Source organism: Python bivittatus, unplaced genomic scaffold (genome assembly GCF_059951505.1).
Source record: "Python bivittatus isolate LINGU-HERP-01145 unplaced genomic scaffold, Pbiv_v1 ctg000000_np1212, whole genome shotgun sequence".
In the NCBI taxonomy this organism is placed as follows: Eukaryota; Metazoa; Chordata; class Lepidosauria; order Squamata; family Pythonidae; genus Python; species Python bivittatus.
In genome coordinates, this window is record NW_028277028.1 from 4843223 (window position 1) to 4861384 (window position 18162).

Genomic DNA, 18162 nt, shown 5'->3' on the forward strand with positions numbered 1-18162 from the left:
TTATGCTTATTAATATTTTAATGTATGAAGAAAACATCCAGACTGCTGTATATGAAGATACATCTGTCACATTAAAGTTGAGCCTCTATACTGACATACTGAAAAGATTTACTTTCTGCTTAGCCATTTCTGTTATGTAAACAATTGTACATTTATCTGCCATTCTAAAACGTCAGGATCAAGTTTACATAATTTTGCTAAATTTCTGTGTATGCCCAGAAGCAGCTTACAGTACTAAAACCAACCAGCCAAAGAACAGCTTCAACAGAAAGTTATGTCCAAAATTAATAATAATCAAGGGTGAAAGAAAATGAAACTAAGAGAGGCTAAGATGAACCATATGGTGGAAGGGAATGGGCAGTCACAATGTTCACAGAAAAGTGTCAGTATGTTCTTCTGCAAAAGCCTACACACTTCAGTCCAATACAACCGAAGAATGATCTGAGAGCTGAGGAGAACTGCTTCTGCCATCTGTAGTCTCCTCTAAGCCAAAAAGAAATCTTCAGGCTATCAAAAGTGATCCCCACTCAACCAAGCTGGTTCATATGCACACTGCTCATATGTGGTGCCCATGTTCCAGTCCAAACCTGAGGAGGAGAGCAAAGGTTTTAAGCTATGTAGAGCTTTCATTGTCAGATATATACGAAGAACTGTTCAATTCCCACTTAAGTATGAAAACTATTATCTCAATTGGTTACTCTTTTAAGAAAGATAATAAACATATGGAATGTTCTTAGCCCCTCCGATCCATTTTCAGAATGATATGCATGCTGCTTGTGCACCATTGTATGAAATATGACTACCACTTTATTCTGTTCAAGAAAAATACAGTAAAACACATCACCAATAAGAAATTAACACTTGGGCTAAAATTGGTGCTTATTAAATGTTTCTAAAATCAAAGAGTATCAAGTATTAAGAATAAAATGACAGGGTTTTTATGCCCTCAGAACCCCGTATTCCCTTCTCACCTGAATCCCCTTCTTCATTCTTCCCTAGCTATTTTATCTACTTGCACAAAACCATCCATTAGTAGCTCAAACAAAATTACCTCAATTTTTCAGATTTTGGTACAATTATATAAATATTGTCTGGGCAATATACGTGCTACTTACAAATGTCACCTACAATCTGTCCTTGGAGTTATTATTAACTACAGTGGTTTAGGAACTAGGTAAACTAAAAATAAGGCTGAGACACTGTTAGAGATAAAGAGAATAATTAAACTTTCCTTTTTTCCAGTACTGAAGGGAACAGTCATCCGTACATACTTATCTCAAAGGTCTTTGATACTTACTGTCTGGGGGCCGCTATTCTCTGCAGAATTTGAAACCATCTTTATCAGTGAATTCCAAGATGGGTCAGCAGCATGAGGTCCATTGAATATGGGCCCTCCAGTACCATCTGCAATGGGTGCAACAGGAGGAATCATTGCATTCCCATACACTGAAAAAGGCATGCCCTGTCAAGAACAGAATAATGACTTATTCAATGTATTTTATTTATATACATAGAGCAATAAAAGCAATTTTATTCCTGAAGTTTTAAATATATGCATATTTCAAGATAAATTTATATTATAAATTATCTGCAACCTGATGTTCTTAAGTTAACATCTCCCAGTTTTGCAATTGGGGTGGTATACAAAAAGTGTAAAAATACATATATCCATACGTGGGAATGTTTTACAAAATTACTCCTTGATAATATGTAAGATGACCAAAATAAAGCTCCAGAAAGGTCTAAGAAAGATTTAAATATTACCAAAGTAATTGGTATATGTTCAATTTGTAGCTGCTTAGGATTTTTTTCTAGACACGTTGGGAGCAACAAAAATAAGGACATACCAGTCATAGCAAAACCAATTGAAACTTAAAATCTGTTTAAGTTTAAAAAAAAAAGTTTAAACAGGAAATACACTTAAAACAAAAATCTTGCTGATCATCTAAATGTTAGAAGATTACCCCAACTTTAGGGAAGTCCATGTATCCTGCAGGAACGTGCTGATGGAATGTACCAGAAGGAGTTACAATTCCTGTGCTGTCTCTCTCCATTGCTTGATGTTGTGAGAATACTCCTGGATCAGACATTGGCCTGTGAATCATATGGTTTCCCATTCCACTGTGACACCAATCTACTTTATCTAGGAAGAAAAAAGTGCTATAACTATTAGCAGCACAATCTTATCTATGTTATCAATGAGTTTCCAATACTTGGTACCATGATCTAAAAACTAAAAAAGACACTTTTCTTATTTAGCTGCAATTAACATGTCAAGGTAAGATTTAAAAATTAAGCTGTTAAAGCAGGACTTTATTTAATAACTAGTAAACTTGAAATAGCATTAATCAGCTATTTAATAGAGGGATACAGAAAGTCAACACTAGGATTTTGGGGAGAGACGTCTCTTTTGACATTTATGTTGTTCCATTTCTACACTTTGTTCTGATAATACATTACTGGAAGATGAATGGTTAAGTGTGTGCAAGGCAATACATACCACCTTGATTTCCTCCTATTCCTTCAAAAGACCATATACCACTATGACCGACCGGAGCGGCTAAGTTACTCCCTATAACAGCAGGTGTAGATGTTCCTGTTTGCCTGATACGTGCAGAACGCTCAGTTCCAATCGGAACAGGAACCTTTCTGTCTTGAGACACACTGCTGGGCTTTTCTGACCCGAGGGAAACAGCTGAAGGGGTTGGAGATGGTGCTCTCACTCCAGCAGTCACTGGCTGAGCAGATGGCTCTAAAAGCAAATAGATACGAAGATGTGAATTTGCTGTGAATATTTCCAGACAACAACCTTTCTTTCCAATACATGCTTTTACCCCAGACTCAATAAAATGAGTAACACGAACTGCTGAAATGTCATGAATTAAACATTAAATAACAGTTACAAACTGGGATAAATTCTGATATCAGAGACTTGATATAGCTTAAAGCAACAGCTTAGAACTTTTAGTACAGGTTATACAATAGAAATAACCGCTGGAGAGACTTTTCTGCCAGAGTGCATTTTTGCAAATTCTGCAATCATGATTCCAGAACTCAGTTTATCTGACTTCTCAGAAAAGAAAACTAGAATAAAGTAACTGCAGAAATATGCCATAGGTTGATAACAGTTGCAAGAAAAAGTATGTGAACCTTTTGGAATTTCATGGTGTTCTGCATTAATTTGTCATAAAATGTGATCTGACCATCATCTAAGTCAAGAGTATTGACAAATATAATGTGCCTAAATAATAACACAAAAACAATTCTGATCCTTCATGTCCTTATTGAACACACTCATTCAACATTCAAAATGCTAGTGGAAAAAGTAAGTGAACCCTTGGGATCAATAACTGGTTGACCCCCCCCCCCCCTTGGCAGCAATAACCTCAATCAGGCACTTCCTGTAGCTGTGGATCAGACCTGCACATCGTTCAGGAGGGATTTTAGCCCATTCTTCCTGGCAGAACTACTTTAGCTCTGTCATATTCTTTGGACATCTCATATGTATGTCTCTCTTCAAGTCATTCCATAGCATCTCTATTGGATTGAGGTCCGGGCTCTGACTTGGCCACTCCAAAAGGCGGATTTTGTTTTTCTGAAGCCATTCTGTTGTGGACTTGCTCCAGTGTTTTGGGTCATTGTCCTGTTGCATCACCCAACTTCTACAGAGTTTCAGCTGACATACAGACATTCTCACATTATCCTGAAGAATTTTTTGATACACTTGGGAATTCATCTTCCCCTCAATGACTGCAAGCTGGCAAGGCCCTGATGCAGCAAAGCAGGCCCAAATCATGATGTTTCCTCCACCATACTTTACGGTTGGGATGATGTTTTCATGATGATATACAGTGCCCTTTTTACGCCAGATGTAGTGCTGCGTGTTCTTTTCAAATAGTTCAATCTTTGTTTCATCAGTCCACAAAACATTTTGCCAATACCGCTGTGGAGTGTCAATGTGCTCTTTTGCAAACTTCAGGCATGCAACAATATTCTTTGTAGTAAGCAGCGGCTTCCTTCATGGTGTCCTGCCATAGACACCCTGCTTGTTCAATGTTTTACGTACTGTAGACTCATGAACACAGATGTTAGCCAATTCCAATGATGCCTTCAAATCTTTGGCTGTCACTTGGGGTTGTTTCTTTATCTCACTGATGAGTCTTCGTTGTGCTCTTGGGGTCATTTTGACTGGGCGCCCACTTCTTGGTAGAGTAGCCACAGTCCCAAAGTGTCTCCATTTGTAGATCGTTTGTCTAACTGTAGACTGGTGAATTTCTAAGGTCTTTGAAATCACTTTGTAACCCTTTCCAGCTTTATGTAAATCAACAATTCTTGATCATAGATCCTCTGAAAGCTCTTTTTGGCAAGGCAGGGCTCACATAAGCATATTCTTCTTGTGCAGAGCAAACTCAAAAGGTTTGAGTGGTTTTTATCAGTCAACGTGGCTCTAGTCCACACCTCCAAACTCATTTTCTTAACAAGACTCCAGGTATGCTAACACCTGACTCCAATTAGCTTTTTTGAGGTCAACTCAAGGGTTCACATACTTTTTCCACTAGCACTATGAGGTTTTTATGGTTGTTCTCAATGAAGACATGAAGGATCAGAATTGTTTTTGTGTTATTATTTTAGGCACATTATATTTGTCAATACTCTTGACTTAGATGACAGTCAGATCACATTTTATGACAAATTAATGCAGAACACCATGAAATTCCAAAAGGTTCACATACTTTTCCTTGCAACTGTATTAAAACTTAACTGCAGTTATTAGAATAGAAATCAACTGGCTTTATTCTACTCTTTTCTATGACAAGGAATCTGCCAAGTACTGTAACGTATTTGAATACAGGTAGTCCCCAGGTTAAGAATGCCTGGGTTACAGACAACCCATAGTTAAGAATGGAGCCTACTGTAACAAAATTTGAGTTAAATACACAATGATTCAAGTTAAATACACAATGGTTTGAGTTCATTACACAATACTACTTATACAGTATTACACAATAATGCAAATACAAATTCGACTTAAGGACAGACCTTGGGAACAGAACTTTTTCTTAAACTGAGGACTACCTGTACAGTATTATATTAATGCAACAAAACCCTCACCGTTTGATGCAGAGGAACACGGAGGCAGTAAGTTGAGTGGGGAAAAATGCTGTCTATTAAAATTAGCAGCTGTTGGTGCTCCTCCAAGAGCAGTTCCTGATGCATATACTTGGCCACTTGAAAGGTTTGAGGCAAAGTTACCCAAATGTGTAGAAGGAGGTGTAACAGAACCATAAGGTGAATCCAAACCGACAATACCTATAAAATTATGTGCAAAACATCAGTTTCCAAGTACAACAATGGTCATGAATGCTGGTATCGGCATAAAACACAATTTGCTTATTCAATAATGTTAATATTACTAATATAATGCTCTATGAATTTCTTTTACTTTGAACTTTATACATACAGTGGTACCTCGGGATACGAATGCCTAACGAACTTTTCGGGTTACGACCAGCTCCGGCCACAAAAATTTACCTCGATGTGCGAACTCCGCCTCAGGGTATGGTCATTTTTCTGCCCTGACACGTGGTCCGCGGCCATTTTTCCGCCCCTGACACATGGTCCGCGGCCGTTCTCCTGCCGCGCTGCGCCACACCGCGCGGCGCCCGGCCGTTCTCCCGCCGCGCCTGGCCGTTCTCCCGCTGGGCCATGCCGCGCCACGCGGCGCCCGGCCGTTCTCCCGCTGCACCGCGCCCGGCCGTTCTCCTGCCACGCCGCACCCGGCCATTCTCGCACACCCGGCCATTCTCCCGCTGCACCACGCCACGTGGCGCCCAGCCGTTCTCCTGCCGCACCGCGCCGCGCTGCGCCTGGCCTTTTTCCTGCCACGCAGCGCCGCGCCCGGCCGTTCTCCCGCCCCGACGCGTGGTCTGCGGACGCCAGAACGGATTAACGGTAATTACATTGAACCTTATGGGAAAATTTGCTTCGGGGTGCGACCAAATTCGGAGGGCGGAACGGAGTAACCCGATTTACATTGAACCCTATGGGGAAATTTGCGTCGGGTTACGATCAACTCGGGATACGCCCAGAGTCACGGAACGCATTAAGTTCATATCCCGAGGTATCACTGTACCAACAGATCAATTTATTCACTTGTATCAAGAGGATGATCACATATTCTCACTACTTACAAATCAAAATATATCAGTAATCATTAACAAATCAACCGCATTTCCACTTCCTGAAATATCTAAGCAAATATATCCTTGTATTTTTAAAAAGAATTTTGCAAACAGATGCATCATAGAACAGAACTGTATTAATTTTAGCTTGTTAAATTGTGGCTAGGAATGGAATAATGTTTGTTTCACTTTCTAGAAAATTTACTGGTTTACCATCAGCAAGAAACTGAAATTTCTCAAACTTCCTGAAACATTACTGGAGTGAGTTTTATTATAATGTTCATGTCCTAGATGTTGCCTGACCATGCTGTTGAATATTTAGGGTTGTTTTGTTTTTGCTGCTACCAAAAAAATTTAGTTGCATTTTTTCTAATGTCCATGCCATTTTCATTTGTTTTATTGTTTACAAGAATACATTAAGTCATACATCAAAAACTAAGGGTCTGCCTATGGATGTTAGCCCTTTGAGGTAGTCCAGACAAGAAGCAAAACTATCTTTATTGTAAGGTTACATTAACCAGAATCTTGCAAGACTGAAAGTATTTCTCCCCTCCTCTCTTTTTAATCCCCGGAAAACTAGGGAGGGTCTCTTCTGAAACACTTCCCATGCTTTTCCCCCACCTGCAGACTGAGATGCCTCTTATCAGACTGTTGCCTAGGCTGTGGGCCTTCCTCTTGCCTCCCAAGGTCATTCCCACATACCATCACAATGGAATAAAGAATGGTGGATGCAATTTACTTGTGTCAGTTTCAACTTATTTCCTGGCAAATTGAGATTCTTTGGGAAAAAGTAGATGGGTACCAATAATTTTAGCCATGTCTGTACCAATATCCCCCCAAAACATGGAATTCAAGCCATCAAGAACATAATCACTGACATCAACACAGCACACTTTGCTACCAGACATGACTTTGTACTTGCTTATAACAACTTTATCCATGCCAGTAATATATATCTGCAAATCAGCGGTGCCAACATCTTCATGGCTGACCTTAATGTTTTCTCGATTCTTACCCCTTGAAACCCTTCCTTTACTTGAGATTCATTGATGACAATTTCATCATCTGGACCCATGGAAATGAATAATCAAATTCCATCCTGATCTCAACAACTTCCATCCCACCATCAACCTCAGCATTGACCTAACTACAGAACAAGTCCGCTTCCTTGATAGAGTTCCTTTTGGCAGATGGGCAGCTATATACATTAGCCAGATAAATAAACATATAAACAAATAAGGTTATGTTAAAATTACACAATGGACAAATAAACACATTATACAGGAAACCTACAGATCATAATGAATACCTACATGCTTCCAACTTCCATCCAGAGCAGACCATTACATCTATCATATATGGCCAGGCTTTACAACATAATCATGTATCTTCTGACCCATTTGACAGAGATAAACTGATGGAATTAAACCAGACATTCAGATGACAGAACTACCCACCCTACTAGATCAATGGACTAATTAATACAGCCAGATCAATTCTTAGGGAGGATCTACTAAAAGACAGACTACCAAGACAGAACAACAGAATACCACTGATTGACACCTATAGCTCACAGTTATATTCATTTAAATGCATTATTAATAAACTACAATCCACACTGGACAATGACACTGCATCTTCTCGGGTATTGTCAGCCTTGCGAGGTAGCTCAGATAAGAAGCACACTCAGAAGTACTAGCTCTAACTTTATTGTAAGGTTACATTCACAGAATCTTGCAAGTCTGAAAGTACATCTCTTCTCCCTTGCCTTTACAGTCCAAGAAACTAGAGAGGGTCCCTTCTGAGATTTTTGCTATGCCCCCATTCCTTCTATGGACTCAGCTGCCTCTTGTCTGACTGCTGTCTAGTCTGTGGCTCTTCTTCCAGTCTCCCAAGGTCATTCCCACATACCATTACAGGAACTGAGTGGCAGGCCCATCTCATACAGTGGGGCAAAAAAGTATTTAGTCAGCTACCAATTGTGCAAGTTCTCCCACTTAAAAAGATGAGAGAGGCCTGTAATTTTCATCATAGGTATACCTCAACTATGAGAGACAAAATGGGGGGAAAAATCCAGAAAATCACATTGTCTGATTTTTAAAGAATTTATTTGCAAATCATGGTGGAAAATAAGTATTTGGTCACCTACAAACAAGCAAGATGTCTGGCTCTCACAGACCTGTAACTACTTCTTTAAGAGGCTCCTCTGTCCTCCACTCGTTACCTGTAGTAATGGCACCTGTTTGACCTTGGTATCAGTATAAAAGACACCTGTCCACAACCTCAAACAGTCACACTCCAAACTCCACTATGGCCAAGACCAAAGAGCTGTCGAAGGACACCAGAAACAAAATTGTAGACCTGCACCAGGCTGGGAAGACTGAATCTGCAATAGGCAAGCAGCTTGGTGTGAAGAAATCAACTGTGGGAGCAATAATTAGAAAATGGAAGGTATACAAGGCCACTGATAATCTCCCTCGATCTGGGGCTCCATGCAAGATCTCACCCCGTGGGGTCAAAATGATCACAAGAACGGTGAGCAAAAATCCCAGAACCACACAGGGGGACCTAGTGAATGACCTGCAAAGAGCTGGGACCAAAGTAACAAAGGCTACCATCAGTAACACACTACCCCGCCAGGGACTCAAATCCTGCAGTGCCAGAGGTGTCCCCCTGCTTAAGCCAGTACATGTCCGGGCCTGTCTGAAGTTTGCTAGAGAGCATTTGGATAATCCAGGAGAGGATTGGGAGAATGTCATATGGTCAGATGAAACCAAAGTAGAACGTTTTGGTCTAAACTCAACTCGTTGTGTTTGGAGGAGAGAGAATGCTGAGTTGCATCCAAAGAACACCATACCTACTGTGAAGCATGGGGGTGGAAACATCATGCTTTGGGGCTGTTATTCTGCAAAGGGACCAGGACAACTGATCCGTGTAAAGGAAAGAATGAATGGGGCCATGTATCGTGAGATTTTGAGTGAACACCTCCTTCCATCAGCAAGGGCATTGAAGAGGAAACGTGGCTGGGTCTTTCAGCATGACAATGATCCCAAACACACTGCCCGGGCAACGAAGGAGTGGCTTCGTAAGAAGCATTTCAAGGTCCTGGAGCGGCCTAGCCAGTCTCCAGATCTCAACCCCATGGAAAACTTTTGGAGGGAGTTGAAAGTCCGTGTTGCCCAGCGAGAGCCCCAAAACATCACTGCTCTAGAGGAGATCTGCATGGAGGAATGGGCCCAAATACCAGCAACAGTGTGTGAAAACCTTGTGAAGACTTACAGAAAACCTTTGACCTCTGTCATTGCCAACAAAGGATATATAACAAAGTATTGAGATGAACTTTTGATATTGACCAAATACTTATTTTCCACCATGATCTGCAAATAAATTCTTTAAAAATCAGACAATGTGATTTTCTGGATTTTTTCCCCCATTTTGTCTCTCATAGTTGAGGTATACCTATGATGAAAATTACAGGCCTCTCTCATCTTTTTAAGTGGGAGAACTTGCACAATTGGTGGCTGACTAAATACTTTTTTGCCCCACTGTATACAGACAACCATCCAAGTTGAACTGAAACCATAGCAGATTTTCACAAGTAGCAAGAAACAACAAGGACAATGGTGCTAACATGGGAACTAGACTCAGCCCCAAACCCAGATATCTACTTTGCCCCCAAATGTATACCAACGGCACCATCACAGGTCCAACGACTACACACACAAGATTAAAGGCACCTAATTAAAAATGGAGTTACCTTTAAGTCCCTAGCAGCAGCGGAACCATGAACCCTTAGCTGCTCAGTTTTGTCAACCAGGGGTCAAGATATAAACTGAGCATCATTCACATAATGATGACATCTGTTCTTGTAATGGAAGATGACCTCACCCAGTGGCTTCATGTAGATGTTAAACAGAAGGGATGGCAACATGTAAATCAGGCACTTCAGGCTCGACCCCTTCTCTCCTGACATGAAGAAAAAAGAACTACCGCAACACCGTGCCTATCACTTCCAGTCCCCATAGTTGGTTGAGAAGGATATGACAATTGATGATATCAAAAGCTGCTGAGAGATCAAGGAGAACCAGGATGGTTGTACCACCCCTAACCTCACTCTGCCACAGGTAATCAAGAAGTGTGATCAATGCCATCAGTGTACTATCCCCTGGCCTGAAACTGGCTAAAATGGGTCCAGATCATCTGCTTCTTCCAGGGTCCTATGAAGCTGCAACTTTACCACCTTCTCAATAACTTTTCCTGAAAACGGAAGGTTGGAGACTAGGTGTAAATTGTCCAGAACTGTTGGGACCAGCAATGGCTTCTTGAGGAGACAGTGCACCACTGCCTCCTTCAAGGCAAATGGAACCACCTACTCCCTCAAGGAAGATTTCACTGCATGCACCAAACTACATGTCACCTCCTGGTTGGCCTTAACCAACCAGGAAGGATATGGATCTAACGAACAGGTAGCTAGGTTAACAGTCCCATGGATCCTGTCAACTTCCTCAGGAGTCACAGGATCAAACATTTTCCAGATAACAGGATAGGACAAGCCTGTGCCTCAGTCAACTTAACTGCACCTGCCCAGTCGAAGTCTAACTCAGAACATATCCAAATGACTTTATCTGCCAGATGCCTAGTTATTCATCACAGCAGCCTTACAGATGTTCACATGGGACTTGCCTCCCCAGTGATGGTCACTTTAAAGAGAGCCACTGGCCAGCTATCTGGGGATGTGATAAGAGTGGAAAAGTAGTTACTTCTACCAATCTTATCACCACAATGTAATCTTTTATGTTGGCTGTTAAATGGACTTAGTCAGAAACTCTCTTCATCTTTTTTCAACAGCTCTCTAGGCATCCCTTCTGTCATTTCATTTCCCTGACTTCCTTGGAAAACCAGGGAGACCCTCCCTTGGGATCAACAAATAGGAGAAGCTGCAAAGAATCAATCCCATCCAAGGCCCTTGTCAAATAACTGTTCCAGGTGGCTTCAGTCAAACTGCCCACCAAATCTCCAGGAAAAATCTCAAGCTCCCTCTGAATTCATCAGGGTCATTATTCCCTTGGGGTGAACTGATCTAATAGGTCCAAACAATTGAGACTGATCTGTATTATCTATAATACTTTGCCAATATCACTAGTTTTTTTTTTTAATTCCCTGTATAGCTGTAAGAGATCTCACAATGTTTCAAACTGTATTTTTCATAAATCTGATTACAATTACTGTATCTTATTTTCTGCTGATTTTTCTCTGTATCTATTTTCAAGTAACAGCACAATATCCACTTACAGATTGAAGTTTATTAAACAAATAGGCCTTCAGCTAAAGAGATTAACGGTATTGTTCACATACTTTGGCTGTTAAAAACATAGCATGATTGTTAGCTGAAAGCTTTCTGGGAAAGTAAGCATACCCTAGAAATATAACTCAGTGCTCAATAATAATTCATACCTTTAAGATTAGGAGATTAAGTAATTAATCTGAGATGAGTTAAAGGATAAAATCCTTTTGCAGTTATATTTATCTCATGCTCCATTTTATAACTAAGTCTTCTAGAAAATGAGCCTGCTTATTTGCATGCACAGCTAGAACGTCATGTTCAACAACGAATAGAAGCCGCAGAGAATCAATCCCATCTAAGTCCCTGTCAAATATCCGTTCCAGGTGGAGCTAAGGCCTCAGTCAAACTGCCCACCAAATCCCCAGGAAAAATCTCAGCTAGAATGTCAATGTTCAGAATGGCAATAAGAAAGATTTTACACCAGACTGCAGTCCTTGGCATCTACTAATGAAAACACTAGAGACTAATACATGTTGTGTGGTTGATAATGCTGCATAGTGTGAAACAAGGAAAGAAGTGGAACTGATATTTACCTGAGGGACTTGGAGCTGGTCTCTGCAGTGGGGGTCTGAACCCTGGGGCTTTGGAAGTATCTAACTGATGTAATGGATCTGAGCTTGACAAAAATGAAGACTTTCCAGACAAAACAGATTCCGGCGTTGTCTGAGATGACAAGACAGATCCACCCCAGAATGCATGAGCTGAGGGAGGGTTATTCTCAAATAGTGTGCTAAATGGCCCAAATGGTAAAGCAGCACTGAAATTGGTGGCCATGGATTTATTTGTGGGATGGACTGAATTTTGAGAAGCACTCTGAGTACTTAAGGTAGAAGGAAGTTGCACTGAAGAAGGAACACTGTGGGGTCTTTTTATGTGGCTGATATTAAGGACAGCAACTGTAGAATTCTGAAGAGGAGCTGAATTCTTGTGCACAGGATTAGTTCCATGGGAAGGTAGCCTGACAGAGGCATTTTCCATTTTAGCTGGGGCAGAAGGTTGAGTAGATCCTACTGATGCCTGAGGCAAAAGGTAGTTTGCTGGAGAGTTCGCTGAAGCATTAGCAGGAGTAACTATTGGGGCAGAAGAACTCACAGTTGCTAAATTTGGAGGTACAACCATACGAGGATCTTGTGTCGGAACCTGAGGCTGTAAAGGTGGCCTTGCTTCTTGGGAAAGAGGCCCAAGAGACTGTGGCTGGCCAAGATGTTCTGAAGGAATGCCAACAGAACCACTATTTGATTGCCTGTTGTTGGCCAAATTTGTGGTTTCCACAACTGGTGGACTACCTACTTCCTGGTCAGAAGATGACACCCCTTTGCTTGGAGAATTTGTTGCACATTCTGAAGGACTATTTCTAGAAATCTTTGCTGGCTGGGCTGGTGGTGAAGGGGAGGAAGTGGATGAAACTGGATAGTGCTCTTTGGCTGTAGGAAAAGGATATGTGGCATTTGTTGGTGTTGTGCTATTGTTGCTTGCTGTGGTTGAAATTGTTGTGGTGGTAGTGCTGGATGTTTTCACCACAGTGACAAATAGTTGCCTTCTTACTGAGGGAGAATTAGGACTGCCATTTGCAGAAGAAACAGGCACAGTAGACACGGCTGAGCTTGTGGTAGCTGTTGGACTGGAAGTCAAAGAGCCCACAGAATTCACCTGAGAACCACTGCTGTTTTGATTGTTATGGCGAGGCACGGTGTGAGACTTAGGTGAGTTAGTTGCTCTTGCAGGGCTCAGAGGTCTAACAGGGAAAGGACCCCAAGTGGATTGAGCTGGTGGGAAAGTTCCTCCAAAATGGGTCATGGGCAACCTTGGTGGACGAATTTGTTGGAAAGTCTGAGCAGCAAGCAATGCATGTGCAAATTGGGGAGGAGGATATGCTAATGGTAAAGAAACTGGAAATCCAGGCCTAACATTATTCACCGGGTTCTTCACTGTTTTGTGGGTACATGCTGATGAAATTGCAGGCACAGAGAGTGCTGTAGCAATCTGAGATGATGACGATATTGCTACAGTGGTGACTTTGTTCCCAGCTACAGAATTGTGAACAGTTGTAGCGGTGGCATGTGGTGATGTTCCTGTTTTGGGATAGGCTGCAGAATTTTTCAAACGATTCTTTGGAATGAGCTCATCAATTTCCTTATCTGGATCTTTAATCAGAGCATTTATAAGCTGTGTTGCTTGTCGTGTTGATTCTGTGCCTCCCCTATAACAGATGCATGAGGACAGTTTTTAAAAAAATCAGATACACTTACAAGGAAATTTAATTACTTTATAAATGGCCACATTTAAGCTACAATTCCCTCTAATAGTAACTGAGATGGTTGAATGCCAACAGGTTGAACCAAAATAAAGTCAGTTAGAAATAAGATTATGCTCAGATGAACCCTAGGTACACTGAAGTGCAATACAGAAAAAGATGATCAGTGTTTCAGGAAAACACAAGGAAAAATGAAAAGCCAAAATTAAAGGAAAACTGAAAGGGGGAAATGAAATGTGCTCCCTGAATCTCTCACAAATAAGCCAAACAAATTATTAGAAGTGAAAAAAGTAGTGCCTGGGTATTTACCTTATTGTTATGATCCTGTCTCCTGTTTTATCTTTCTGTTTATCAATGTCTATGTGTGCTCCAGTAAATTCTCTGATAGCATTGATGTTACAACCACCTCTTCCAATTACTCTGGAAATAACAGTTGATGGAACAGAAACTTTCTTTGATCTAAAAACAAATGAACAGGAAAATTAAATAGAACAGTAAACTCAAGATAGTGTAAAGCAGGACTGTGTTATGTTTTTCCAAAAACTGTACCCTCTGACATGAAAGCCATGTCATAAAATTACTGATGTTTTAAGGTCAAAGATGATTATTTAGAAAGTTGGAAAGGCATTTTTATACACTAAGGAATTGTTCTTTCCAGCCAGCTCCTAAGTACAAAGATATGCCATGCTATTCCCTTAATATTGGAGATAGCAAACATAGCAAAAAGTAATTTATACTAACACCATTCTCTTATCTCTCCATAACATTTTAACCTGGCAAATCCTCCTCACTTATAACACATCCATCTGCGATTCACCATAATTTTAGTTAATCAAAGCTTATACATAGTATTTTTAGTTAGAGAAGGTATAGACTAGGTTACCAGCCTTAATCATACTCATGGCACATGTAGCATATCCTGCTAATGGTAAGAACAATACCAGTATGCCACAAGTGTAAGTAAAGCCCAATTTTATTTCAGGCATGCTCAGGTTATTTTATGCAAGCTAGGATTCTTCATTAAGAGACTACCCTGCAAGCCAACATACTGTTGCCAGCATCTCACCAACCAGGAAATATATGCAGTGTATTATACACATTCAGGAAGCCTTTGTTTATTATGTATTGATAACATGTATAGTACTGTGCAAAGGTTTTAGGCAGATGTGAAAAAATGCTGTAAAGCCTTCAAACCAGCATCAATTCTTACACTTGCACACTTTGTACACTTGCACAAAGTCAGGGAGCTTGTAGGATTAGAGTCAGGTATATGATTAACCAATTATACCAAGCAGGTGCTAATGATCATCAATTTCATATGTAGGTTGAAACACAGTCATTAACTGAAACAGCTGTGTAGGAGGCTTAAAAATGGGTAAGGAACAGCCAAATTGCTACTAAGGTGAGGTTGTGGAAGACAGTTTCATGTCACAGGTCATATGCCATGGCAAGCAACAACAAGATACAAGGTAGTTCTACTGCATCAGTAAGGTCTCTCCCAGGCAAAAATTTCAAAGCAGACTGGGGTTTCAAGATGTGCTGTTCAAGCTCTTTTGAAGAAGCACAAAGAAACGGGCAATGTTGAGGACCATAGATGCAGTGGTCGGCCAAGGAAACTTACTGCAGCAGATGAAAGAGACATCATGCTTACTTCCCTTTGACATCAGAAGATGTCCAGCAGTGCCATCAGCACAGAACTGGGAGAAACCAGTGGGACCCAGGTACACCCATCTACTATCCGGAGAAGTCTGGCCAGAAGTGGTCTTCATGGAAGAATTGCGGCTACAAAACCCTACCTCCGATGTGGAAACAAGGCTAAGCGACTCAACTATGCACAAAAACATAGGAACTGGGGTGCAGAAAAATGGCAGCAGGTGCTCTGGACTGATGAGTCAAAATTGGAAATATCTGGCTGTAGCAGGAGGCAGTTTGTTCACTGAAGGGCTGGAGAGCGGTACAATAATGAGTGTCTGCAGGCTACAGTGAAGCTTGGTGGAGGTTCCTTGCAAGTTTGGGGCTGCATTTCTGCAAATGGAGTTGGAGATTTGGTCAGGATCAATGGTGTCCTCAATGCTGAGAAATACAGGCAGATACTTATCCATCATGCCATACCATCAGGGAAGCGTGTGATTGGCCCCAAATTTATTCTGCAGCAGGACAACGACCCCAAACATACAGCCAATGTCATTAAGAACTATCTTCAGTGTAAAGAAGAACAAGGAGTCCTGGAAGTGATGGTTTGGCCCCCACAGAGCCCTAATCTCAACACCATCGAGTCTGGGATTACAAGAAGAAACAGAAGGATTTGAGGCAGCCTACATCCACAGGAGATCTGTGGTTAGTTCTCCAAGATGCTTGGAACAACCTACCTGCCAAGCTCCTTCAAAAACTGTATGCAAATGTACCTAGAAGAATTGATGCTGTTTTGAAGGCAAAGGGTGGTCACACCAAATATTGATTTGATTTGGATTTCTCTTCTGTTTGCTCACTCTGCATTTTGTAAATTGATAAACATAAACAATTACAATATGTATTTTTGAAAGCATTCTTACTTTACAGTATTTTTTCACACCTGCCTAAAACTTTTGCACAGTACTGTATATGCCATCTTTCACCATTAAAAACAATACAAAAGTGTTAAGCTTCAGATGAAACCAAGTAGTATTAGGTTTTAGCTATGAAAGTTATCTAGTCTGACAAAGAAGGCATCATCATAGAAAGTTAATTTGTATGCCATTTCTCGGACTGTGAACATCTTTTACAGCAATCCTTATGAGAAAGTGTTAAAATTAGGTACATGGACATTAGATAAAGAATGCATTTACTATATAATCACTAATTTGGTCAGCAGGATTAAGCAAGGTTAAAACACATATTCTAAAGCAGACAGCCTTAAGAAAAATAGAGATTTACTATAATATAAAATTTAGCTTGCCTTCTTACAACTTCTTTCCATCCTTCTTCTCTCTTCTGACCACGTTTAGGACTAGCTAAACTGATTTTTCCATTAGGAGAAGACAGAGGTGACGGACAAGACTTTGTGCAAGTAGATAAGGAATTAGCAGATACTTCACCAATAACCTCTGATAACCTTTCAAGTAAAATGAGAGAAAGAGGTAGGAGAGGGAGAGGAAGAAAAAACAGCTGTGTGTTAACATAATCTCTATCAGATAAATATTAAAAACAAATAATAAAAGACAATGAAATTAAATTCATATCCTACTGATACCCAGATGTCTGATTAATTAAGTTGGGATCCAAACCCACTAAATCTATGACATATTAAATTGTCTGGTTTTCAGTTACAAAGCACACATTTATTTAACAGCATTTAAAACATCTGTATGGAACAAATGAGTTTTGATACTTAAATGTAATGCATGTTTCCATACTTCAGGTACACAGAAAAATATAGCAAATGATTATTACAGCTATGCCAAAGCAAACTGCACAGCAAGATGTAAACAAACTTTAATTTTTCTGTTTTCTGTTTCCTGCAAATTGTATATGCAAACTGAAATATGCCTTGCACCTGAGAGTCAAAACCAATCCAATAGTTCCCATTTAATGAGACACAACTTTTAATCACAATCTACGTTTAAAATTAAGTTATCATTTATTAGGAAATATGCTTCTTCAAGATAGAAGGCCCCTATCAGAAATCCTGAAATGGATAGATTTTAAGCACTGAAATAAAATCCAGAATCCAAACACAGCTTAGGGCTATTTGAAACCTGGCCTCTGATTATCAGGATAATTTTTGTTTATTTGAGGGCAAAGGGAAGCCCATGAAAGTGTTCTGGAAGTGAAGTATCAACCAGTGGAGTACTTTTCAGTGTTTTTTTAATCCTCAATTATGTTTCTTCTGCATTTACTGGCCAGCTGTTGTTTTCTTCATCTGAACATTTCAAGAACAGCAATAAAGAAAACTCTTATCTGTTTTTTTTAATAATAGGTTCTATTGTTTTAAAACAATAGGTTTTATAAGCTTAGCTAGATGGTGTTTCCAACAATTTTTTGAAGTTACTATCAAACCCCTAACAGCATCATACAATCAAGGAAGCTGGATTCACACAGAGTCTCACTAATCAGGTTTAATGCCAGAAAAGAGGGTTTAGGATACAGAATCATGGAAAACAGATAATTATATCTATCCCTCCTTTGTTAATGAAACACACCAAGAGAGGGTCTTTGTGAGCTGTTTGATCCTCTTTCCCACAAATTCCCTAATGGCTGAACTGATACCTCACTGAAGGCTGAAATGTCATCTGGTCCTGGTTTGCTAAGTTTTGAAAACCCCTTTTTCTTTCTCAGATTCTGAGAATGCACTTACAGTGTCCTTAAATAGCTTATTTGGTAGAAAGGCAGTATAAACATTTTTA

General features: G+C 40.3%; 1 protein-coding gene across 3 annotated transcripts in view; it reads right to left on the reverse strand.

Annotated features, from left to right (window-relative positions):
* ANKRD17 (ankyrin repeat domain 17) overlaps positions 1-18162 on the reverse strand; it is a 137192-nt gene continuing 119030 nt past the window's right edge. For all 3 annotated transcript variants that reach the window (XM_088137998.1, XM_088137947.1, XM_007427180.4), the window contains exons 27-34: positions 16716-16871; positions 14090-14239; positions 12060-13726; positions 5113-5310; positions 2501-2752; positions 1965-2143; positions 1298-1462; positions 1-587 (exon numbers count right to left, since the gene is read on the reverse strand). In XM_088137998.1, coding sequence (XP_087994124.1) covers positions 528-587; positions 1298-1462; positions 1965-2143; positions 2501-2752; positions 5113-5310; positions 12060-13726; positions 14090-14239; positions 16716-16871 — 2827 coding nt within the window. In that variant the 3' untranslated portion in view covers positions 1-527. The remainder of the gene's footprint in view (positions 588-1297; positions 1463-1964; positions 2144-2500; positions 2753-5112; positions 5311-12059; positions 13727-14089; positions 14240-16715; positions 16872-18162) is intronic.